Below are 27,592 nucleotides of genomic sequence, written 5' to 3'. Positions count from 1 at the left end.
GTCAGTAAATTTAGAGCACCAGTTTCAAAGACAACATCTCTTTCAGCCGGTAAACACTGAACACGAAAACCTGGAGTTGAAAGTACCGTTTGAGCATTTACAGAGCACAGGTCGGCATTTATTTGAAACATGAACACACAGTACCGAGAGAACTGCAAATACAAAAAGCACTTTCAACTCAAATCACATTGGAACATCCATAAAGGAAAAAAAAAAGGAAGAAGGAAAAAAAAAATCAGAAAATAGTCAAGTCACCGCTTTGCTTTTCTTCTTTCTTCACAATGCTGTAGTCTAAATGTGTACTTGATCATTTCCACACAGCGAATCTTTACCCAGCGTTTTTGAAATTGGTAGCACGAGTCGAGTCTGCACTTTGGTGGTAGAAGGGCGGGTGTCAAAATTGGTGGGATGACACCACATGTCGAGACACAGGAGGCTTGCACCTCCAAAGACAGCTGTGGGTGTTCTATACATTCTGTTATGTTTAGCTGACCTCTGGTCCAGTACATTGTTTATTAAAATACAGTGCCTATAAAAAATATGTTTTCACTAGTTCAGCGTTAATAGCTCCTATATTTGTACATATTCATAAATAATTTTATACATAGATAAATAGATATTCTGTAAGTGGGTTACAAATCTTCATAAAAGCTTTATTCAGTAATACAGGAGTGATTATAAATGCTGAAACGGTCGTGATTCGGGCTTCCACCCTGATGTCCAGTAGACTGGGCGAAAGGCTGAGAGTTTACATGCTTATTGGCTCCGGCGTGGCGTGGCGTGCCGCCGTCCCGTGGCCGTGCCAGTCTTTAGCTCTGCTGGCACTCGTTCCTGCTGCAGGTGGCCTGACGCTCAATCTGCCACGTGCCCTCCTCGTATGTGCAGTAGCAGATTGTGCACTCATCAATCTTCACCTCTCGCCCGGCGGGTATCACTGCCGTGTCCGCGTAGCAGTTTGGCCCTGCAGGCGGCAAGAGAGGAGCAGGTTACGGGAAGAGTTAAAGCCACGTTGTAAATAGGCCTTGTGCTTTGAAAAGGGATTTTACTCAGAGAAAAAAAAAATATGGCATGGTGGTAGGAACTGACCCTGTTTCGCTAATATTTTCCTTTTGTGTTTTTTCAGCGCGAAGCCTCGACTATCTAGGTCACGCTCAGAAAATTGGAATTCATGATTTACTTTGTCCCTGTTACTTCGAGACCAAGGTAGAGGTGACTGAAATTCACATTTTCAGAGCCTCTTGGTTGTTTGATTTGATGCATATCCGGTTGAAGCAGGACACTGGGGGAGGACTCTAACACAGAGAGGCATCTTGCAACAGTGAAGGGCAAAACAACAGGAGATCAGTTTAGCGAGAGGAAGGCAGTTTTTTTTTTTGTTTTTTTTTTTTCACGGGAGCTGGCTTAATTGTTCCAAAAGTAGATGTTTTTATTGGTTGAAGTTTTTTTTTTTTTTTTTATCATGCCTACTATTTCAGCATGAAGTCAGTATTGAAGATACACTGAGTGCGCTTCAAAACCCGACTGCCACAGTGCTGGCTTGTGCCAAATGTGTGTGATTTCCACATATGAACCGGAGGATACCGGCTGTGCTGATTTGATGCAACAGCAAAAGAGGGTACAACAGTGGAAGCACGGTCACCTTTGGATTTGAAATAAGAGCGACGGACAAATAAAAGGCGTTGATCGGACGATCTGAGCGGGGCTTGACAGCTCAGCCATGTAATGTCGGTCACACTTTTACTGAGTAAATACCAGTGAATACCACTTAATAAAGGTCAATTGCCCTTGTCAATGCATGCAAAATGAATTTGATGTTTGGCCTGGGTGCAGCTTTGCATAGGCATATCTTCATAAACAGAGACTGTGGCCACCACTTCGTCCAGTGTTTGCTCGGCTGATTGCGATTCACGAGGAATAGATGCCACCTACACTTCACTGGAGCTTTATTCTCTGCCCTTGCTGCTACATAACAAGTGTCAAGCTGGCACATCCAAATGGAGCGCACACACTGTTTTTCAGGATGGCGAAGTACTGGGATTTTTATCAAAATTAATAGATTCTTTTTGCATTTATTGGCATTTGTTGTCTTAATTTCACTGTGATGGTTAATCTGTTGTGGGCACTGTTCTATGATTAAAAGTTAAAAAAAAAAAAAAAAAATGGACACTTAACCATGACAACTTTTTTTCCCTCATGTTAAAAATTCTCACCTTTGCACCGACACTAATACTGCACCACAAAAGACAAGAAATGTAGGGGCTGAAGAAGAAATGCGTGTTATTGTGTTTGTGTTCTTCAGAATTTTTCTACAACTTCAGACTCCAGCAAGGTCATCGTTCAGGGCGCGCGGCGTGCTTTACAGATTGAAGAAATTCAAAGTCACATACCTTTACATTGCTCTGAGGACCCCAGTCAGATTGAAACTCCTTCAAATGACAGACAAGGCGTGCTTGTCAGCCTGGGCCCATGTGAAATATGTAATTCAGTCTGCTAAGAGGAAAACGACCTCACTTGTTTTTTCAGGCACAACTCTGATGACTGACATTAACTTTCTAAACAAGTAGCATGTGAATCAATGCCCCAGCCCAGAGTAATATAGTTTGCATTGCAGCTGACAGCTCTACACTTTCATTGCACACACACCATCCAGTGTGGCGCTGTGGAGAATACTTAAATTACTCTCACCTCTCCTAGCTGTTCATATGTTGGCCAATATATGGCCTTTCAAAGCATAGCGATTATCATTACGCAGTGTTAAACATAAACAAAACTTCATTCGGCAGGGAAATTAAAACAACATTTTGCTCTGGCTAAGTAAAGGTCGACTGAGGCCCTGTGAAAAAGGCAAAGGATACAAGAGGAAGTCGCTGATCATTTTGAAGCCTAACACTCTTGCTACTAACTAATGAAATGCAATATAGCAGTAACAGTGATTGAAGTGTGCTACTTGGCCCAGCTGATCTTCCAGCTGTGCCACTTAAAGATCTACTGCCATGAAATTTATCCAAGAAAACACTGTTATTGACTTCCAACACAAGGAGCAACCTTTTTGTCCTCTGTTTTTGAGGGTTAGATGGTACAAAGCTTGTAGGAAATGTGACAGCTGGCTGTTGTTGACCTGATTTTATGTGTCATCATTTATACCAGGAAGTTGAGATCTTTTTAATTATGTTGACAATCAGACGGAGAGCTTTTCAAAGGTTTCCGCAATGACAGATTTAATCATCTGATTAACTTTACATTAACATATTCTTTGTTTAATTGTACCATGAATTCAAGAGAAAAAAAAAATCATTGTAATGGACCTTTAATTCCCCTTTTTAAATTACTTCAAACTGGCACAGTGCTCCACCTTTTTATTACTGTACTGCTTTTATTCCTTATGTAATACTTTTTTTTTTTTTTTGCTACATTTTGTCTTTTTCCCTATTCCTCTTTCCTATTACTTCTGCTGCTGCAATGACCACATTTTCCTGTAGGGATCAATAAAGATTCATCTTATTCTAACATCCCAGTGAACTTGAAAGCACTCAGCTGAAGAAGAGAATGAACAAAGGAAGACAGCCCAAATGCACGGCCCTCCTTTTCTTTTTTTCTTGCTTTTTCTTTTTTTCTCAGCAGAAAATGGGCTCTCACATGCAGGTTATTCGTTCCTTGCTACCCAAAATAGTGTTTTGGTGAGGGGACTGTACAAGGCACAAAGCACAAAGGTGTCTGTGGTACTGGCGGCCACTTGTGACGGTTACTTCAGTCATCTCCTATAGGTGAAGACCTCACTGATCACTTCAGCACTGAGATTATGAGTTTTCATCAAGGTCATCTACCTTTATGATGGAGTGGAAAATGCAGTTTCAATTTCCCATGAATCTTCAAGTGGGTTTGTATCTGATTATCAAAATTGCTTTGGCATTATGCATGATTGCCACGCTCTTCAGACCACCAACTGACCACTCACACTTTATGCAGCGGAGCATTTTCATTCTGAAAGACGGGAGTTCCCATCAGGGAGGAAATGCATCATGGGATTACAGCGATCACACAGAATTATTAAGGACTCAAATCAGACTGTCTGTCTCTTGTCACTATCTTGTTCTGGGATTGAGGCAATGAAGTTTGAGCTTTTTCTGTTTAGACTTGGCACATCTGATGCAACTACCGAGCATTTTGGATGTGCACATCAGAGGATTTAAACAGTATTTTGTTGGACACTCCTTGGATCGACCGCCCCACGAACACCGATCTCGCTCAAGGCGGCTTTTCCCTACACGTAACATCAAGGTTGGAATGCGCAAGAGAGGGACTTGTGCATAAAAAACAAATTAAGCACCGCTACGCAGGGCTGTAATGAAGTTCTGAATTGCGCCCCAAGGGACGGTTCATTTTTTATTTTGGAGGAAATTGGCTCCCACTAATGGAAATTTTGATGTTGAAGTTAGTGGTTGTTAGAGCAGAGGCCTCTAAGTGGCCCCAAGACATGCAAGAAAATGAAAGCCACAGTAGCACAGAGCCGCTGGAGCCCCTCTTATGTCGGCGTTCATTTTGCCAATTCCGTGCGCATCGAAATTAACGTGACAAGTCCATAATATGGAACATACGCGCCCTCCTTGTAGCGCCACGCCATTGGCTTTTTTTGGTTCGAGGTGTGATGAGAAGCCTTTTGTCTAGTGAAAGTGCATCTGTCCTGAGCCACTGGCTAAAAAGAGCCCCTCATAAATCATCCATTATCTCTCAAGCAGCACCGCAAAATATAAACACTGCGGGAATTGCTTCCCCAACATCAGGTGTAGCATAACAATGGCTAGGTTCCTTAGACTAACAAGGTCTTGAGCCACTCTATTGTATAATTAAGATGCTGATAAATGGGGAGTCTTTCAGCTGCAGCCTCGGCATTTCATTGGACGGTGGCACCCAGAAGGAGCATGCTGGCACATCAATCAATGTGAACAGTTTGCCAAGGCCTGTCAAAATGTCAACCCTAACACATTTATAAGTCCTCTGATGAACACACACACACCCTATCTGAATAACAACTCATCCCATGGCCCAGGCTGCTGTCGCTATTGATTCATCATCATTAACAGCATTTAGAACACACTGCCTGGAATAACAGACACATATGTCAAGTATGTGCTAAGGAGAGCAACTGGGTAAATAATCATATGCTTTACAGAGAAAAAGAATCAACAGCACTTCCTCCTAGAGCTGGGATTAGACCGAGGCCTGTCAAACAGTCATTTACAGTTGCATGACACTTATTTCTGTTAATTAATGCATGGATTCGGCGCCACAGTGCTTACTCATCGCTGTCACCCTATTATTCTGTCTATCATATCACACCCACCTTTTTGTCACGGCTTCATTAATACAATATATGCTCTTCTCCCCATCGCTGTCTTTCTCTCTCTCTTTCTCCGGCAGTAGAAGGGCTTTTTATATGCACATCAGGCTTTAGAAGAGGACAGAAGAGACAAATGGACTGTCCATGTGTATGAACAGTTGGACCCAAACTGTCACTACACTGTGTGAGTAGTTGGCATGGGCAGAGTGTGAAAATGATAACCATTAGCACCTGTGGCTTTTGGCTCAGCGAGGTGCTACATGTACATAACAGACAGGGAAATGAGGCCACATCCTGATCACACCCTCTAATTTTGAAATGTTCAAAACCTGAAGAGCTCCATTTGAAGGTAATGGAAATGGAAGAATAGGGGAAATCACTCGTCTTGATGCACTTCTTGAGTACATTTGCATTATAAATGCAGGGGGGAAAAATGACCGCGCTTTGTGAAGACAGTAAGTGCGAGTACTTTGGAGAAGACACTATGGGAACAGGGATTTTTCTAACACTATGAATAATTTCTTTCCACGATGTTGCGCTAGATGAGTTTGGACTTCCAAATGTGAGCTGCCACATGGTAAAGCCGCAGACAGCGGGGAAGTGCCACCTCATGTGAGTGTTTGTTTGCGCACGTTGTCTCCAGCATTGTGGATAGCTACCTACTGATCATCTTCTGGCTGAGCAACCCAGCTGCACACAAGTAGCATGACCGTCATAACCGATGTCCTTCACAGGGACAGAGACAGAAACCCTCAAGCAGCATTTTAAGACCGCAGATTTCAGCAGCTCCACATTAAAAAAAAAAAAAAACAGTGTTCAGTCGCTTGAATTTACTCAATACCTACATAAGAAAGAAAAAAAAAAAAACAGGTGTAGCATGCAGTGAAGTCACTGAAATAGAAGTAATTGTGTCCACTTGGTAAAATTTAAGAGGTGGCACATCTTTCAGGAAAAATAAAGGCACAAAAACACCACAAAACATTCATGCACAAATGTAGCACACACTGTGTTTAAACCTAAACAGGTCTTCTTCAGGCAGTGCAGAAAGAGTTTGTACCAAAATAAGACATTGTGCATTGATTACCATCTAATAAATTTCAATCAAGGTTAAAATTATAATTGCTATATTCATTTTTTATTCACAACTTTAATCACACCTCTATATTTTAGTATCCAAAAGCCAGCTCTTATTAGTGGGCTTTGTGTTTTAATTGGGGAAAAGGTCACGTTAAAGAAAGGTTATATAACACTGGGTCACATGGAGTTGTAAAAATTAAGTTCTTCTTGATAGCTCAGTAGTTTTTAGTTTTTGGCTGGGTTATTATGTGCCCCTTTTATTTCTTGGAAACAAACGGCAAAATTAAAGTCACTTTCAATTAAATATTTCACAAAACGCAGTGAAGTGAGATATGTGAGATATGCATTGAACAACAGTCAACGAGGCTGTAAAGCAAGAGAGAAATGACAGAGATGAGCACAAAAGCTCAATAATACCTAAGTTTGATTGATGCCAAAGCATTAAAGATGCAGTTTATCATTTTCAAGTATTGACACGCGAGGATAGTTTGGAAAGAATAAGGGCTTGGAGATGGCAGAAGAAAAAGAAATAACAGAGACAGGGCTTCCTATCATGCAGAAAAAATCAATTTAATAGAAGTAATTGTTTCCACATGGTAAAAAAAAAAATTAGCAGAAGTGGCACATCTTCCCAAAAAACAAAGGCGCAAATACAAGCATTCAGGTACACAAAGTGTTTTTACACTGTCTGTCTGTTTAGCGTGAAATGCTTTGTCGCCGCATGCGTGGTGCTGTTTGTGCCTTTGTTTTTTTTGAAAGATGTACCATTTCTGTTAATTTTGACCAATTTTCTTTCATCCCAGGAAGTCCCGTCCCTGTTATTTCTTTATTACCCTGCCACTTTTGGGCCACTCTTCTTCACAAACTATCCTTGATTCCCAATATTTAAATCTCATAAACTGCATCTTTAATGCTTCGGCATCAATCCAGTTTAGGTATTATTGAGCTTTTGTGCTCATCTCTGTCATTTCTCTGTTACTTTACACCCTCCTTGACTGTTGTTCAATGATTACTGCATATTGTGAAATATTTAATTTAAAGTCACTTTAACTTGGGCTTTTATTTCCAAGAAATAAAAACAGCACTTAATAAGCGAGCCCAAAACTAAAAAACTCCTCAGCTATTCAGGACTGCCCAAAGTTTTATGACTTCATGTGACCAGTCCTTACATAACCTTTCTTTAACGTGACCTTTTCCCAATTATAACACAAAACCCACTAATAGGAGCTGGCTTTTGGTTACTAAAATATAGAAGTACAATGAAAGACTAATTAAAAATGAATATGGCAAGAATAACTTTAACCTTCACTGAATTTGTTAGATGGTATTCAATGCACAAGTGTCTTTCCGGTTTATTTAAAAACGGAAGCTATTGGTGTGTATAGATTAGTTGTCATATATGAATTGATGAGATAATGAGCAACAGTCAATATGCAGCCCATATGAATTGAAACAGCACATTTCAATCACAACTGCCACATGCAATTTAAAGTGAGAGGGTGCTGCTGTAGAGTTAAATTAATGTGAACATCTGGCTTTGGCATTTCACGGAAAAAATAGTAGTGCCTGTCACACGCTGTCTTTGTTGTCAAAACCGGATGATGGCTGCTTCAAATGGACAAATCACATCATTTCACCATCCATCCACTCCTGCGATTTTTGATGTGTGCTTTAAAAAAAAAAAAAAAAAAAACTGCCGCATTTCAAAAGGCCCTCTATGAATCATGCCTCCCTTAATTTAAATGAGTCTCTATTCCTCTTGGCAACCAGGCTACCATGTCTCGTGTTGCTCTATTTGAAGTGATTCTGGCTCCAGTTCAGACTGTTTATCACATCCCCCCCAGATTAGTGTTGACCCTAATGTCTGAGTCTTCAAGAGCCCCACTTGTTTCCTCATGCGTTGCCAAGGCGATAGCCTGCGAGTGCAAAGGTCAAGAGGGAGGGGGCCACGGCCGCGGTGCCGAGGAAAAAGGCTTCTCCTGCGCTGATATTTTTTCTCAATTATAGATGCCGAGGGTGAAAACTTGTTGCAGAATTTATTCTAAACACTTCCCATGTCTTTCTCACCAACATAATTAAATTCTTGTCCTTTGCAGGAGAAAGGAAAATTACATCACAGGCGATTGGCAGTCGCAAAAAATACTTACGATACAGCAAGAATATGGAGAACATGTTTTTTCTCGTCTGGCTATATTGACAAGGTGTTCTTTGCATGAGTCAATATTGTTTAATTACACTTTATGGCAGTGAGGAAATAGCGGTCACAAACTTTAGAGGGTATGAAACCGTTTAATTGCAATGTGTTACAGTGGTTTAGGATAATGAGTAAAAAATGATGGGAACCTGTTTTCATTTCACAGTGTCTATTCACAGCTGTTCTTTGATATTCATGAACAACTGTCTGGGGTGGATGTTAGCGATACCTCTCACTTTCATCTTCCTCCCCTGGCTCTTCCTCAAGTGTCTCCTTGCATACAGGCTGAACTACACATCTGAGACAGGGTGCTCTGCCATAAGCAGTGATTTTGCATGCCTGAAAAGGCCAAGATAATGTCTGTGCATAATTGATGAACTTATCAAACTTCATAACGCTGAGACATTGCAACGTGATTTATATCAACATTCAGGAAAAGTGGGAGAGAGGAGAGGAGCTGTTAGCTGGGAAAATTATGGTAAACGATTTTGACAGCAGGGATGACTTGTTGAATGGAAAACCAAACTCCTCTGTTTTTTCTTTTCTTTTTTTTTTTTTTTTGAGGTGAATGTATCACTAAATCACTTATTGCCACCTGTGCATGATTCTTTTTCATCTCTGGGTTTGTTTTTATTATTTCATATATTCTCAGATAAACACACTCTATGCTGTACGGTGCCGTTTTCCCTCCATACAGTGATATAACACATCTGGAGGTAGCACTCTATTTTCTTCCCCTACCTCGGTGGCCATTAACGGAGAGGCTAAGCTTTGATGTCACACTTCAGATGCATCAAAGTTCTCGGGAGGTCTCAGCATCTGTCTACCCTTCAAACAACATCTGCACACAAGACAAATAACAACATTACAGCAGGAACTCTGTGACAACCTCCAATAACCTTATTTCATCGCCGAACTACCACCGCTGTGCTGTCTGCTATTGAGTGCTTCATGATCAACGGCGGCGTGATGGCTTCTGACGCTTGATGATCCTCATAAATTAAAGCACGACCTCTGTGCTAGTTGGCAAGGGGGCATCATGAATAAAAGACTAAGTGAAATCCAATGTGTGTACTTCTGTATATTCTTTTTGATATTGATAGGGCCTGAGAGGCGAACACAGGTGTCATTTAGAGTTATAGCCAATTTACTTCTGTCTATATCGAGCTGACATTTCCGATGCATAATTTTGCTATGCATGAATGCGGAATTAGATTATTTTGTTTTTACATTCCTTCGTTTGTCTTTTTTAAAAGGGCGGGTATCACAGAAATCAGGGTTTTCCTAGTTTCGGCATGAATATTGCAATGTGGGATGCATTTAAATGTTACAAAATGTTAAAAGATGGCGGCGGTGCGACTATTTAATGAGGAAATGACGTCACCAGAAAAACCAGCGAATCAGATTTGGCCCCTGTGGTTTTCCAATAACTGGGCCTCATAAAAATTAGCAAATCGCTTAGAGCCTTAAATCAGCATCAGCCCAGCCGCGCTTTAGCCGCCCTGCAGGGGAGCAACCATTGGTAAAGCCAGGGAAGAGGGCGGGGCCACGAATCCCACCAGCCAATCAGCAGCCAGCGGTTCATTATGAATGAACGTCTCCAAAACAGTTTCCTTTAGGTGCAAGAGGAGCCCTGGAAATGAGTTATTTTCTTATATTTTGCGTTTTCTGCAACTGTTTGAAATGTAAAACTGCCCCAAAAAATGCTGAAAATACCTGCTCCTTAAGGACCTCATGAAACGGACTCTTACTTTCTTGATTTTATAGGATATCAGTTTAGGATGTTTTATTTGAAGGGCTAGGTGGATGGTAGAGGATGTTTAAAGATTTGTTATTCACACCCACTGGTGCAGGATGACATCACTCTTTAAGCTGCTCTGTTTTACAGGAAGTCATGTGAGGTCCTTACATAGTGACTTTAAAACAGACGCTTTACAGCAACAAATCCAGCTTGAAATTTACCGCTGTGCCGGCTAACAAAGATGCCCCAAATAAGAAGACATGGATGTGACATAAAAGTGTGTAAGGCGACAGATTTTATTTTGAGGGATTATTTCCTGGCGGAGACTTCCATTTCTTCCCGTGGGTGCCAAGTGACTGACAGTAAGCGGAGCATAATGTAATCACAAAGGATGTCGGTGACTGCCAGTTCACATCCCGTGTTTACATTACGCCACACCCGCTGCACCCAGGGAACCACAAGCCCTTATTTGTTTACTCCCTCACCGCCTTCATTCCCTTCACAGGTCATCAGAAGGCACCTTGGCACCTCACTTCCTTGGTACCTCACTTCCTTCCCTCATTGATAACTGGCTCTTGTTTTGACCGTTTGTCACCCCTTGTTTACCTGCCCGAGTTCACCTATTCACTCTTTATTGAGTGCACTCTCTCTCACCTTCGCGTGGGGCCGCAGCTCTGGTAAGGAATTTGTCCTACTTTATCTGGCACTGTCCATCTTACTTTAACTGATAACTTTATTTATTCTTATTTCTCTAAATTGACATGTGAGACTAATTTGGTCTGCTGTGTTAAGTTCTATTTTTTGTTTGTTTTCTTTCAGATTAAAAGCCCTATGTGTGTCTTTCTCTTTTCATTATTGTTCATGAATGCAATTCCTTGATTTTTGGAAAAATGTACTTTTGTTCAGAGGACTTCTGGCTTTAATTCCACAAATTCCGATCCAACGCCTGTGATGATCGTCAACCTTTAATTCTGAACTTCCTAATTTACACCTGCCCTCCAGGCACAATCATCCAATCAAAGAGCCAGAAATATTATCTGGTCCAATGCGAGAACTTGGAATGTGTGCAGCCCTTAGCTTGGGAGCAACGACATAAAAATAAAAATGAATTGCAGCAAACTGTTTTTCTGAAGGAGCCCTGATCTCTCCACCGATACGGACTGCGTACAGAAAACACATCAATAGGAAAACTCGACCATTGACACCAACTTGAAAAAAAAATGGATAGCAATGTGTTTTCACTTCAGAGCTGCAATGGGCAAATAACACATCAAAGCCTCCAGAGGACACTGAGAGGTAAATGTCTGAGAAATCTGAATCTCATGACCCAGAAATCCTACATGTCAGTAAACTGCACACAGCACACTTGTGTGTACCAACCAGTGTGTGTGATGCTTTATATACCAAATAATGCATAAAGGCACAAGAGAGGCAGAAGATCCAAAGCTGGTGAGTCTGGACTGGAGTCGAGAGTCCTCACTCAGTGCCGTTCAGAAGACAGTTTTGTTTTTCAGTTTTTCTTGAAGAGATAATACAGAAAGACTGCACAAAGTCCCGCCCAACACTTATTGACTTTATATTCTGCAACCGTTTGTCCTTGCAATTTTGAGTTTTAAAAAATGCTGAAAAACTGATGTGTGGTGTGATTCACTTAAAACAAGGTCAGGAGTCCAGAATCAAGTTTTAATGAGATTCCAAACAGAAAAAGTCAAGACGAAGGGAAGAGAAAAGTACCAGTAATAAGAACTGACCCTCAGTATGTTCATGTGTGCAGCAGCACTGTCACACTGGTGAGCCACATCTCAGTTTTAGCTTAGATAACAGAAACTATATTACTCTACATAATATTTAGAGTACAGATGCAATGAGGATAAATCTATATATGCAAATTTGCTTGCTTGCACATTACCTTTGGCTAGCTTGTTACACATGACTAACTCGACCCAATTCATCAACTAATTAACAATAGGACACTGATTCTGCTTTGTGGCCATTAAGTGTTTTTCTTTCCATCCCTGCTGTGATATGTCAGCTGTAACTCTGGAGGTTACGGGGATAAAAAGGGAATTTTAACAGACTACATCATTTCAATCAAGGTTTATTTTCTTTCACCCAGTGTGATGCCCACTATCCCTCTTCCTCTCTAGTGGACATAACGTTAGGGTGCCAAATACTCCTGAAACCTGCTGAAACCAGCTAGGTACCAGTATTTTAATAGCTGTTTCACATTTGGTTGCATTGATTGGCATGGATTGTTTTTTTTGTTTTTTTTCCCTCTGGTGGGCGTGGCTTTTTGTGGACGGCACGTTGCACATCACTTTGTGTCCATACCAGACACAGGAATCTCCTTTGGGCAAACAGGGCAAATCGACAGCATCTCTATCTTTTCTGCAGCCCCACGTTGTCATTTACCCTGATAAAGTGGGTGTAGGATTACGTAAAAAAAATATTCCCATGTGCAGTTTTAAAACCGTGTAGCCCAGCACTACACAAGGGCACAGAGGTAAAAATGCTGCCAGAGGCTATTTCTACACCTCTGTAAATACCACTGTGTTCCTGTACATTACTAGAAATGAGTGAGAGCAAAAGCCTCAATGTGGATGCAGAATGAACTCACAGTGGGTGCATAACAGACTGTATTTTTTTTTGCAAATTATAGATGCATGTGTGAAACACAAAAGCAACATAAGTTAACCACAGAAAACCATTGACAACATAAATCCAAGCCGAGTATAATCCCAGCCGTTTCTCAGGCAGTCACAATGTGTTAGATGTATGGTCAGGTAACATGGCATCTTAGACACTGTGAGTCCTATTCATTGAATGGTAATGTGTGGTAATCTTATGGTAATAGGGACTGATGCCATCTTAAAACCACAAATCCTTATTGCCTGAATGAGCACATGGATTTGTTGGGACTTTTGAATATACATGCACACTCCCTTCAGTCTGCCACATCCCGGCTCGCGCACATCAATGTCGGCACATATCTACATCTGTCTCCCGGGCTGATGTGCCTGCGAATGCAACCCAGCAAATCCACTGGGCATTTCGCAGGGGGGGAAACATGGAGTAGTGCCCAAACTCTGCACAAAGCACTTTCAGCACGATCAATATGTGCATAATAAAATGTGGGTGAACAGCAAAAAAAAAAAAAAAAAAAAAAAAAAAAAAAAAGGAAGAACAAAGAACCGCAAGCATCCCCTAAGATTATTGCAGGCAAATATTAATAGATCAGGTAGCGCTCTCTATGACACTATCTATATCTGTGTTTAGGACTCGTTACCTCTCAGAGGACGTCAGACAGGCTTCTAATCTCAGCAGGGCACCGTGTGATTGATAACTACTCATAAACATTCATAACACGCCTGTACTTACAATTTATATACGTTACAGTATACCTATGATGATTTATGAGTGCTGATAGAATACATGAATAAGCATTATGTGCTATCACAAGCACAGCCATGCAGCATTATAATTCACGCACAGTGTCCTCATAAGGCCCCGACTGTTTGGTAGTCATAGAAAGTGTAACCATAAACTGAACATGAAGTCCCTCTTTGATGCGGGTTGTTGTTATTCAGTTTGTTTAACCCAGTTCAGTTCTAATCTGGATTTCTATTTGTTTGCATGTTTTGTTTTTTAATGTCACTTGCACAATCTGTCCTAATTCCTCTACGCTGATCATTTTAATACGTGCAAATGCGTAAGCTCTAAAATCTCGCTGCCGACAAACAAAAAACGCAAACACAAACGCTTCACTTACGATTTTTGGAGTGAAACTTACATTAGCAACACAGCCGTCTAACAAATGATTACTGCACACTATGTATATTTTTCGGTGGGGAAAACGTATTTGTTTTCTCTGTCGCAAGGCTTTCTTTGCCATGCAGATTGCTCTCCCTTGTTTATAGTAAACAGCACGTCCCACTTTAAGATTCCAAGTCAGAGATACATATCGCAAGTCATCATTCTTTTTGCTGAAGGAGGCAATGTTGCTGACATTGCCATGTTGCATTACAGTCACACCAAGAAAACAAGGGGACATAATCTAGGACATGCTGTCTGAAATCATCGGAAACAACTTTAGATAATCGACTCTGAGCCACAGAATTCCTCCTAAGATGAGGCAATGCTTTCAAACCAATGGGATCTTACTCACAACCCCTGGGAGCACAAAATGTAAGCCTACCTCAACTCATGGCAGCATATCAGACTGTAGCGATGGATTTGGAACATATGCTCCAGTTAGAGACTCTATCAGATTGGCTGAATAATGTGATAATAGAGTAATTTGATATTATAATTACAGATGAAAGTCAAGCATGAAAAATACATCAATTTAAACAATAATAGGTCGTGACTCATAGACTAAATTACCACTTTGGGGCATAATTGGGTGATTTATCAAAACAGATTTGATTGCCTCAAACACGTGCATGGATGTAGACTTACACTGCCAAGAGACTGCAAACACTGCAGTGCAGCACGCTCTGTGTTTTGTATTTACTGTGCTGCAAAGCTCTGTTCACACTATAAGCGGCTTAAGAAATCAGTTGACTGAAGTCTGTTTATTTTGCTGTGACCAGGGAAAGTTTTTTTCCAATACTAACCAAGGTCACCTGGATTCATTGTTTGATGATGTGGAAAATTTTGGTCTGCAGCTGAACTTTTAGGCGATGCTGCCCTTCAGCATCCAATCGTGTGCAGTCATTACTAATACCTCCAACTACTGCTGCATCACCGTCGCTTGTGACTGACATCGGGTCAGCTCCCTGGACTGGCTGGGAAAATGTGCACTCTTCCCTCCCCTAAGTAATGACTGCTGATGTGCTCTTGAGCAAAACAAGGCACAATGAAACGACATTCCTTAATTTGATTTATTTCCTGTTGAAACAGACTGATGGGGGGCAGAGGACAGCTTTCCAACATGTCAACCAATGGCAGATCAGTAAAGGAGAGAAAGAGAGTTTAATTTGATGGGAGGGGTGTGATTGCTAAAAAAAAAAAAAAAAAAAAAATGTTTTGTTTTTATTGGTTGTAATTTTTGTTCATGCCTCCTGGTTCAACATGGTATCACCACAGAATATGCACTGACGTACACAAAAATCTAAATTTTGTAAATTATTTGGCATTTGTTGTTAAAAAGGTGAATATTCTCGCATGGTATATTGGCTAACAAGCTGAATATGACATTTTTCATTTCACTGTGGCTTTAACCCCCACAAGCAGCTTCAGTGGAGCCCCACCAGCAGAAAACTGTGGCTGTGCTTTGCAGCACCAGGAGTGAATGTGAGGCAGGGTTTTGCATGCTCAGTTGGCTCTCGCTGGGTAAATAAAGGTTAAAGAAAAAGTAATAAATCAAAGGCTTGAAGAAAATCCTCTCCACTCACCACTCTTGCAGATAGGGCAGCACTGATCAGGCTCATACTCAGGATCGACACACTCTGTCTGAGGGCAGGCTGCCACCGAGCACAAAACCTCCCCACTTGGCTCACATCGGCACTTCTCACACGGAGACACCTGGACAACCGGAAAGAAATAGCAATTAACACCAATACAAACAGTACACACGCATACACAAACACAAACACAGACACACACACACACACACACACACACAAACCATAAAGAGTCTTTCTCCTCCCCTTAATTAATTTTTTCCTATCTCTCTTTCTTTCTCTGGCTCTTTGTTTTTCTCAGCTGTTTCTGTCTTTCTCCCTATTTCTGTCTCTCTGTCTCTGTCTCTCTGTCTCTCTCTCTCTCTCTCTCTTTCTCGCTATCTCTCTCTCTCGCTTATAAACGCACACAGCCAACACACACTCACATTGCAAACACAGAAACCCTGCCTGCCTGTCTGGCTAGTTTAAGACAGAGCACATTCAGTGTGAGAGCCACATCCACAGGGAAGTCCCACCCTATTCATCTTCATTGGAGATGAATGCTTCATCTTTGGGAGGGCTGAGACAAAAATGAACTCCACTATACAATCAGGGGAAATGGGGAAATCAATAGGAATGGGAAACAAAAGACAGATGCCTCCAATTTCTCCAGCGTGTGAACGGAATGCAAAATGGCTTGGTTAAACAAGCTCTCGTGTACGTCTAGGAACCCAGCGAATTTCGGAGTGAGGCTGCAACTAGTGATTATACCATTTGGATTATGGCATCATCCAGTTACTCTGTTTCCCGCTGAAGGCATCACTTTGCAGCCACTTGTATCAAGCAGTGCACCTTTAGTCTTAACGAGAGAGCAAAGGTTAATCCTAACAGCGTAGCTGCAGATTGCAGAGGCTTGTGCCTCCGCATGGCACTCCACTGTGAAAAATGGAGCGAGGCGGCACTTAGTGAAACACCCCAGAACATAGCAATCAACCATAAAAACCTTCCTGTTGCTTTGTTTCTAAGCAGCCCCTCCACCCCTCACCCCTCAGCACAAAGGATGACGTCTGCTCACTCCTGCGAAAATAGAGTTTTCTGCAGATTTCCCTCAGGACAAGCTTAGCCCTGACACAGAGCTGTCGGTAACACTGTGAGTTAGCGGAAGAAAATCCCATATTAGCCATAACCTCCTGGTGAGAGTCTTGCCAACATAAAGAGAGGCATTAGGTGCTGATAAATGTAATGCCTCATAAGAGACGTAACGGCAAGCTTATTGTGCAATCCTGAGGAGAGCTTCTCAGAGAAGTGTCAGAAGATAAAACATGAAACAGTTCTCTGTCTCTCTTCACACAAAAAGCATGTGCACATTGGAGAGACGTACATATATACAGTAGGCCTTGATCCACACTATAGAACTATATTGTCATAACCCTGCAGCTCTATCGCTTGTATCAACCAGCTGAAACACTCTGCTGAAGCTGCATTACCAAACACTGCCTCTGGTAATATTCAAGTGTTGTGTGAGAAAAGACAAGTGCTGACCTTTGCCATTATAAATCTGCCTGCTTGCCTGCATCAAGGCAAGGTAACTAGCGTCTGTGTAGTGCCTGTGATAAACTCTAAACTCCACTGAACGGGAGGGGAATGTTCTGTCAGCAGTTCTTTAAAGTTTAAGCATGTCAGAAATGAGTGAACGCAGTTAATGGGCTCACCTTAAACTCTTCCAGGGAGGCATAGATCTTGCCCCGAAACTCACAGTAGTTCTTTTTCTCCTTGCACTGCGGGCAGCATTGGCTGGTGTCCACCTTGACGCAGCGGGGGTGAACCTTGGGACATTCTGGCTTGGTGCACATGGGACCCTCGTCCGTGCAGAGGCAGGGGCACGTCGAAGGGCCCGGGGTGAACTGCTCGCCGATGGCAAACACAAAGCCGCTCTCATCCATGCAGCCTTTACCCCTGTAGTCTGGGTAGGCGTACTCATCGATTGCATCCAGGGAAAGGTTGACTTCACTGGTGGGACCCTCGTCTATTTGGTTGGGGCTGTACTGTTCGCCCAACAGCTCCTGGGATTTCCCACCCTTAGATCCTCGTTTCTGGGAGTTTAAATTGGGCCTGGCCCGGCTCACAGCAGTTCTGTTGGCCTCCCGGCTGCCTTCCACGCCCAGGTCATTGATTTCCTCAAGGCGCTGCTGACTTCCGTAGCCCAGCGGCTCCTCGGAGGCCTGCTTCTCCTGATGTCTATCCTCCCTGGCCTGGGTCAGCACCCTCTCCAGACGCTCTCGGCTCGGTAAGGGTGCCAAAGGATTACACTGAGCGCCGGTCATCAGGAACCCGAGAACAAAGAGAACTTCTGCTGTCATGGCAACGGAGCGCAGCATCTCTCCCCACCACCAGCGAGGTGGGAAAACACCTTGGCTCACATAACACACTTCACATCTCAGGTGTGAGCCAGTCCATCTGGAAAGAGAAAATTAAACCAGGGTAATATCTTCAGTATTTTGTCATGGATGGGGCGGGGGCTGTCTGCAAGACATTTGGGTGACCTGAGAGCACTGCGCTATCCTGTCAAACAAACACCCCGCCTAGCCTGATGCAAGCCTCTAAGATCAGTGAATTGGATTGTCAGAAAAGGGAGTATTCATAGAGCCGTGTCAGGAAATCAATACAGCTTCGTACTGTAACACTTCCTTGCATCAATCGCTTCCAGCAGTGACAGAGTGAGAAGAAAATGGCCAAAGAAGGACCTGAATCTAACACTCTTGTGCTCCCTCTCCCCTCATGGAACAAAGACTAAAGATCAATGCCTGCTTTTTTTTAAATGAACTGCAGTGAACTGTACAAAAGGAGAAATTGATTTGAAAATAGAACATAATTCTAGTCTGGAAAGATGAATTTACTATAGCTGAAAGAAATAGCCGTATCAATTTCATAATAAAGCCAGGCCTGCTCCTGTTTTACAAAGAGCCATAGGTGTGTCGAAAACTTACCCTGAAATGAGTCCCTTGAATACATAAAGTACTGCATTGTTCTTTCTTTAAATGAAAATTAACAGCATCAAACTTCCTTTTCAGTTCCCAGCACTTTGAGGAGTCAGCACCGTGGCTCTTCTTCACAGCTGCTCCAGTCGAGTGAGATCCCAGAATCTGCTGCAGACGTGTATAATTGCGCATTTTTTCAAAGCTGTAGTCAATGTTTTTGTTTTTGTCTTTTGCGTAACTTGATTTACTGCAGCATCTTGAAATTCAAATGCCTGCTATGATGCTTCGCTGTGTTCGGTGGCCTACTTCCATTCATTTTCTTTACACCGAATCTTCACTGTCTTTTGCTGAGCTCCATTTAACAGAGTGCAGTGATGTTGACATTTATGGCTTCCTTAGAAAGAAGGTGAGATTACTCTGTATTGACTTACTCAACAATTAGCTGTGAAAACTAGTCTGGACTTGTTAAAGAATAGTCCACACAGTATTGAATAGTCCATATAGTATTGATTCATTTGCCAACCTCAATGACCACAACTAATTTCCAACAGACAGTGTTGGAGTCCTTAACAACTTCCTTAAAAAATTCCATATCATTACTTAAAACTGGCAGTGAGCAAATGAGTGTAGATGTGTGAGAGCAATTAGGGTCTTAGAGAAACAGCATCAATGATATTGGGAAATGTTAAAAATCGGTTGACATTTGAACAAACTATGCCACAAATGTGCACACAGAAAAAAAAACACACTCATTCTTTTCAACTCTAATTATGAAGTGAAAGTCTCCATATGTTTTAAGGCATGCATTTTGATATTCATGAATTCGAATTCATTCAGAGGTGAAAAAGGCTCAAATTGACTGCTGGCACACCACTGGTATTTCAGCGGTGTTTTAGCTGAATTGCTATGTTCGAGGCAGAATCCTTGGAGCTGCGGTGGAATTGAGAGGAAGCAGGATGAGGTGCATACCGATAATGTTGCAGCTGAGAGACAGAGAGAGAGAGAGAGAGAGGGAGAGAGAGAGAGATGGAGCCAATGCCTCATTAGTAAAAGGACCTCATTTGGCTTTTCTTAGCCTCACCTCTCCACCTTAACAGCTGTTACTAGCTGTCACACTGATACTGCCGCTGCCTGTTTCTCCTCTCCTGAAGGACTGAGTGCTGTGTGGCCCTCGGGCTAGTTGTCAACTGGGCTCAAACTGGCCACGGCACCACAGTCTAAATATTTATCTCTTTTTCACTCCCACACAAAATCACTGTAACCTCCTGTAGCTCCTCTAGATCTGACATTAAATTGTCTACTCTACCCATTCCATCCATACACCACCTTAATGTTTAATACAGATCGCATCTTATTACAGTGACAGAGCACAAGCCGGTGAAGGGAGCGCAACACCCAGCGTGCCAGTCTTTCATTTTAAACTTCATTTGAAAGCCCTTATTTGACCGGGCATGTTCACATCGACTGACTGCAAAGAAACTTCCGAGTTTTGACTAGTTTGTAACCGCTGAGTGTCACTGAGTGTCAGTCCATTATGTCACTTTCCCTGCAAAGCTGACACTGTCCTGGCTAATTTGTCTTTGTCATGACAGGGACAAATGTTAACTTGGCAGGGAAAGTGATAGGGCTGGCCGATATATAGATATTATATCGATATCATGATATGAAACTAGATATCGTCTGGGATTCTGGATATCATAATATCGCAATCTGACATAACTGTTATCTTCCCCTGGTTTTAAAGGCTGCAACACACTACAGAAATGCCATTTTCTTATTAGACTGATTAGACTCCTCTCGTTGTTCCATTATCATATCCACATTACTAATCTATTGTGTTTAAATATCTTATGAAAACACCAATAATCATCCTAGCAATATCAGTATTTAGGGATTTGGTCAAACATGCATGCTATTTGATTTTGTCCATATGACCCAGTCCTTGAAAGTGATATAACAGACAAAATGATGGCTATCATATCGCAATTATGACAGCGTTATGTCAGTCTTATGAACACAAATTCATATAACCTGTTACCTAAAATGGTCATTTTTGTTGTGTATGGTTGGATTTTTTTTTTTTTTTTTTTTTTTTTAAATAACTTTGCAGGTACAAAGTTTAATGGGGCAAACTTTCACAGTAATTTTCCAATAGGCCACACAGTTACAGTGTCCCATATGCACCATTTGGTGAAAGGTCATGGATTTATCTTTGCCCCACAGCTCCACGGAGCATTCAGCTTTTTGCATCGCTGCTCTATCTTGAAATAGTTGCTAGGACTCCTTGGGCGGATGCACTCATGAAAACACACAGCCACAGACAGACATGAGGGGCACACTCCCATGTCTGAGCGCATCTCCACGAGGCAGTTAGACACCTCTGTTATACACAGCCAATTCATCAAGGTTAATTTAACTGTGAGAGAGTCAACATCCATCAGAGACAATTTAACACTTCAGACAGTTTTGTACAGGCAGACTTGGAGCTGACAAACAAATCGCTAATCAACACTCCTCCACTCCAAATAACTGTCACTGCAAAATCAACACATATCAACTCCAAAGTCCCAAATCTGCTGTGTGTTTTTTGTCAGCACAGCCTCCTTAATAATTATACAGACATTGTTCCATTGTTTCCAGATCAGTTTTTGACCATTGGCCAGCTTCTATATGGATCACCACATTCAGTCCAAGCACTGACATAGGCAATACAATAAAAAACTGATAAAATGTCATTGAAACTGTTCTTTACATTTTCAAAATTAAGAGAATTAGTTCATATTTCTTTCGGTTTCCTCAAATGTTTGTGTCTAAATTTCAAGATGCAACCACATGGCCTTTGTTACTGTTTTTATATGGTATGGATTTGATTAAAACAGAGAACCAAGCAGCTAAATGAGGCAAAACTTCTTCAATCATTATAAATTAATGGTTGTAACTCTTAAGCAGCCAAGAACTCCACTTGGCTTCGGTGCTCTGCTGAATTATGTAATCGTAATCTCATGTTGTTTCTTCTTCTTAGCTACTGTTGATTAGTGAATAACGATGTGAGTAAAAGCTGCGATAGCTAATGTATGGCAGAACTGGCAAACCAAATATTTCAGTATGGCACAAAATCGCAGCCCTGGATCACTTTTATAGATTTAACTTCTAAAATGTCTCTACACATGGAATATATGACAAATAATCAAGTTTAGACAACACTGTACAAGGAGTGTTGGAGACTGAGAGACATTTCCCAGCCGGTTGCTGCTGAGCCTGCCAGCTCTGGCCAGCTCACACACCGAGGATGTAAAAGTCGTTAGCTCAAACCTCGGGCCTGACAGGTTTCACAGCGTGAAGACTTGACCTGGCAACTGAACAAAGGAGGAAGCTGATTTCCATAAAAATCAATAGGACACCGTAAGAACCAAGATTTTATATCACTTTAGAAAACTATCCTATGAGAAGACATTCGGGGTTACACCAGCGCCAGGCTTCTATTAACTTAAACACTGGACCTCGGCCAACGAGCCTCACAGGGAAGCTTCTCCCTGACCACAGCTACATGAAAACAGTCTGGAAAAACCTCCATAAAAAAACATTACATTTATTTCTCTTTTTGCGCTTTTTTCATTGCTGAACCCTTACGAAAAAATCACATGTGAAATAAACCGCATGGTTTTGGTAATCATTTGATCTACAACCACATGTGACTGAATTATTTCACATGTGATTGTCATGTTTGTTTTTCCACATGTTGTCTGAAAACACGTTATTTCACATGTGAAAATGCAACATAGAAAACACATGCGTTCCAAAAACCATATGTGGGTTGTTTCACATGTGATTTCATGTGAAATGTGTTGTTTTCACATGTGGAAAATTACAGTTCACATGTCAAGAGACTAGTCACATGTGATGATGTGGAATTCACATGTGAAGATGCAAATCGAGTGTGATTTCACGTTGTTTTCACATGTGGAAATTCTAGTTCAGAAGCCAATCGCATGTGAAAATGCTAATTCCACATGACTTTGTGTGGCCAATTTTTTTTCACATGTGGAAATTTTCAATCATGTGAAAATAACAAGTCACATGTGAAAATATCTAGTTCACGTGTGACACTGTTTTCACATGTGAAAACAGTAATTTCATTCAAATTCAAATTTTCGCATGTGAAAAGGCATATTTCGCATGTGACATTTTCATGAGGGAATATTGGTTTTTGTCAATCATTTAATCAATTAAAGGCAAGAATTTACTCGGGACTTTCCCTGCCATTAATTAGCTGTGGCGGGTCAACCTGCTTTAACGTTCTGCAAACCCTCAAAGAATTAATCTGGCTCCCAGAATCCTGTGGTCTAAATGCTGTTTCACAGAAGCTTCAACCCTAATGAGAATAAAATAGTGGGGACAACACTGAATTTTTTGCAATGTTTCTCCATGAAAAAGGTAAAATTTAAAGGTAATGGATGCTGGCTTTCAACACCCCATGTGGTTGAATCTTAATATGAACAGTTATTGCTCTTGCACTGCACTAAAGCTGTTCTGTTGCCATCCAAACCGTGGCTCTGTGCTGAACTGGAGCCTGTGCTGGCTTCAGAAAACATTTTCTCCGTATACAATAAATGGCGAGTGTCACATATAGTTATTTCCGGGGAATAAGGCCCATGCAGCAGTGGCAAATCATAATTGTTCGCTATAAGCTGGTAATTTCACCATAATAAAGTTGCCAGCAAAGAAGCACAATGTAATTTTGCTAAAGCATAATCATTTTACGTACAGTCCGTGTAGTGTTGCAGAGGGACTGACAATGTTTCCACTGACATTTAAAAGGGACGGCGGCTTCCTGCTGGAGAAAGACCGAGCTGAATTTTTACCCTCAGCGTTTGGCAAGAGAAGCCGGTTCGGTCCTTATCATCGATGTAAATGTAAATCATTCTGTCAAAGGCCAAAGTGGTGTTTACATCTCAGGCTATTGAACATAGCTGGTTCGACCACTGAGGTGCAGCAGCAGTGATTAATCAGGCAGCGAATCAACCTGCCTGCTAGCTCATGGTTCAACGATGCCCACTATTTCATCGATTTATGACTCATAAATTATTGTCATTTTCATTAGCCAGCGGAGCGCGTACGCCTCATAACTCACGAAACAACAATTTATGCGCTCACCCCCAAAATTTCCGCTTTAGCTTGACTAATAAGATAGTATTTTTTCATGTAGATTGAATTGGCAAGGTTTCAATCACACAAAGCACGGCGGTTAAGGTTAACCCGGCTCCCTGCTTCTTCTTTGATGTCACTCAAAAGGTTTCTTCCACCGTGGCTGATAGCTGTTTCCATCACACAATACTGCTATAAATAGGTGCAAATGTACTGAAGCAGGGCTCACATCTCCAGGAATTTCCTCAGACAGTCTGTAACATTTTTTTTCTTGTTGTTGTTTATTTGTTTTGTCTGATATGTGAGTCTCATTTAGTCTTATTCCCTGTGAGATGTGTAAGAGGCAAAAAAAAAAGTGCATTAATAAAAGCAGACTTTCAAAATAAATAAAAACAGGTACATTAGCTCTATTCTGGCAGGCTGAGTAACATCATAGTAACAGGCGATGACAGAAAATCATAGCAACATTGTACAGAGAGAATGATCCAGCTGTCGTGGAGATGACAGCATCCTTCATGTTTGAGTCTGTGTGAGGCAGGTATTGTATAAGACTGCATGTTTTGTGCATGCTTATCATCCACAAAAAAAAAAAAAAAAAAAAAAGAGCCAGCAACACAGGCAGTTCACAAAAAAATACATTCAAATTGTCTTGGAAGCAAAAACCCCCGTCCATTTCTGCTCCTCTGTAAAGTCAGACAGGATGTGATTTAGAGGAAAGCGAGTAATCTCCTCAAGGCTTGAATTAGCTCAGACTGACAATATGCCCCTACCAGTGTGTACAAGTTATTTACTGCGCATTACAGATTCTGCTATTTACGTGACTTCAGGATTCCAACATGTCATTGGTGGCACATGCAAAATGCAGCCACTTACTTTGAGGTCTACATCAATTCATGACAAGGCAGATCATGGGAGATGAAATGTGAAGTGTTTGGACAGTGGTGGCTAGTGGGCTTTGATTTGACAGCGCTGAGAAAGCATTGAATTAATGATAGAAAACTTGAAAAAAAATCTCATTTTTTTTATATGGATAAAGCGTGTGAAATGATGAAATCCAATTAGAGCAATATGGGATGGTAAGGCAGAATCCAAGAGTATTAAGCCATCTGCCAGTGAATAAAGATTGCTGCAGGGCTGTCTAATTGAATTTTATCCTTTGACTGTAAGTCTTACTAGTGACCCAAATCCAAAGAAAGTTTGCTCAAACAAGCAATGCAAAACCAACGGTCCCTGCAAAGCTGTCATATGATTTTAGGATTATGTGGCCTGGAAATAGGTAAGAGTTTGCTAATACACCAAGCCTGCCAGCAACAGTCTGGATGAGTAGACACATTAGGAACCCGGAATGCAAATCAGATTGATTTCTGATATAATTCAGTGCATAAGTGGACGTTGTTATGGTGATAATGGATATCATCATGATCAAGAGGAACGAGAAGAAGAATAACACCAAGATGCTGCTGATGATGGCAGGCGGGCTATTTTCGTCACTTTTTGTTTGACTTGGCACAAGGTTATGCCAATCATATCCAGTGATGCGGCTGTTATTACCCCAAAAAAAAAAAAAAAAATCTGAATAAACCATGTGCCTATTTCAGTGATCATCACCACTGAAACCAACCACAGACACAAAAATCATCCACATCCACAGAAAAGCACGCATTTATGCCTTTATTCCACCTAAAAGCACCAATCCTCACATAACCTGCATCTGTGTACTACTACTTACGACAACATCGGCTGTGAATTTTGGTTATATGTCAGCCTAATTAGGTAGCAAACTCTATTCTGCTGCATAAGACTGAGTTTTAGATCCATGCTCATGTCCTCACTTGGGTTATTCTTTCAGAGGCGGTGTTGTCTGGATGTTGCATCTTGAAGTGTGTCAGCAAAGAGCCTGTATTGCAGGTCCTGAAATCCTTCATGCTTCTTTGAATCAGGCTAAGCCCATCAGACCTATTTACATCAAAATGGCAGTATAGCTCACCTATCCTGATACCTTGCACAGCCCCATCTCTACAAGCTCAACAGCCTTTTTTTGTGCACCTCTTGCCAACAATCTTCATTAGTTTCCCCCCCATGGAGTTCAATTTACATGTAGACAGGCTGCTGTGGTATACATTTATATTCAGTTTCAAAATCCAGGCTGGCACGGTGGCTTAACCATTAACTCCAGTGGGTAAAATCCTCATGAAACGCACACCAGCATGATTTTCCAACATATTACACAAGGCGGCTCATTCTCAGTTTAAAGGGGGAAAAAGTTAATGTGATACCTGGGCAATCAAGCAATTCAGGCTGAAAATGAAGAAATAAAAAAGGTTGCATCCCTTTTATAGTGAGATTCTTATAATTTACCTGTAATCCTCGGTGTCTTTATATATCCGTCAGTTGACCAGTGGGTTGAAACAGAGCCTATGGACCGTGGACAGCGGAGCCAAGGCAGCAACAAATGATCTGTGGTGAAGAGATGGAAACTGACGCTCGTTAAGCCAGTCAAATGCACAGTTCCCCCGGAGGATGCTCGCAGGTCATCAGTGTGTCGCACTCAACTTTAATCGTTACAGTGAGTGAAAGCGGTCTGTCCTCTGCGATCCTGCGCTGTTGCAAGTGCCGTGCAGCCTCTGATGTTCCTGCTCTACATTGGCACTTTATTTCTGAAGGGGTGACAGAAAAAAAGCGGCGGCGCTCCGACGTCACACGGTGTAAGAGGCGCAGTCCAGGCGGCCGCTAGATGGCGCGGTTTGAAGCGTCTCAGCTCGCCTCGGAAGACCCAAGCGAACACGCTCAATTACAGGTTTAAATAGACTCCTCATAGGTGGGTTCATTAAGTTCACCCGCCGTTGTGGTTAATGGGCTTAATTAATGATCTGAAATGGAGAAGCTATTAACCGTGACGCGCTTTGGTCATCTCTAATTGCGCGATTCCTTGTGGGCTGAGGCGCGGATAAAGCTCACAGTGAGAAATAATTGATTTTTCTTCAATTTGAGAGGGATATGATGGACAAATAACGAACCATAAAAAAACCACAAGGACACCGGAGGGTAAAATAGCCCTTCTAAAGATAATCCCACATCAGTATCTCAGAAATATATACAAATATTAAAAAAAAAAAAAAAAAAAAAAAAAGAACACAGTTCACATACGAAAAGTCTCTTTTGAGCACTATAGTAGGACAATGGCATCATAAACTCAGTATTGAGTATGTCAAGGTCATTATAAAGTTAGTACTGTCATTGAGACACGGGGCGACTTTATTATAGGTATATTTTAGGAATACCATAGCATAAAAAAGTACGAGAAAGTAATATACCTACTATTGACTACAAGCACATTATGACTCTCCAGAAGAATATTACAGGAATACCATAGGAGGGATCGTATAACAAAGTAACTATAGTAATCTTAGAGGAATGCATAGGAATAAAAAAAAAAAAGAGTAATTATATAGGAATAGCTACAATAGGAGAAAAGGTATAACAAAGTAACTATAGTAATATTATGGGACTTACACAGGAAAGTACAAAATAATACACCATAAAGCCACAAAGAGTATTACAGGCAATCTGTGTATGATCATTTTAGGAATGCAACAGGAGCTAAAAATAAAACATACAATGAATAACTCACCGCGGAGCAGCGCGGACCACTCCAAATCCTCGGAGGGATACTTCAGGAATATTGCAGTGATTTTTCATGAGGCATTGAGTGACAGGGCTGCGACAAAGTTTCAA

General features: G+C 41.5%; 1 protein-coding gene across 1 annotated transcript; it reads right to left on the bottom strand.

Moving 5' to 3' along the window:
- Nucleotides 1-26,445, bottom strand: vwc2 (von Willebrand factor C domain containing 2). The gene is made up of 4 exons (XM_030070682.1): nucleotides 26,216-26,445; nucleotides 17,447-18,191; nucleotides 15,747-15,876; nucleotides 1-961 (listed from the first exon to the last, which is right to left on the bottom strand). The coding sequence occupies exons 2-4, from the start codon at nucleotides 18,110-18,112 to the stop codon at nucleotides 810-812; spliced, it is 948 nt and encodes a 315-aa protein (XP_029926542.1). The 5' UTR covers nucleotides 18,113-18,191; nucleotides 26,216-26,445; the 3' UTR covers nucleotides 1-809.
- Between the last annotated feature and the right edge of the window lie 1,147 nt (nucleotides 26,446-27,592).

Source organism: Myripristis murdjan, chromosome 15 (genome assembly GCF_902150065.1).
Source record: "Myripristis murdjan chromosome 15, fMyrMur1.1, whole genome shotgun sequence".
NCBI lineage: Eukaryota > Metazoa > Chordata > Actinopteri > Holocentriformes > Holocentridae > Myripristis > Myripristis murdjan.
The sequence above is the reverse complement of the archived record's forward strand: the minus strand, read 5'-3'. Positions and strand labels throughout refer to the sequence as shown.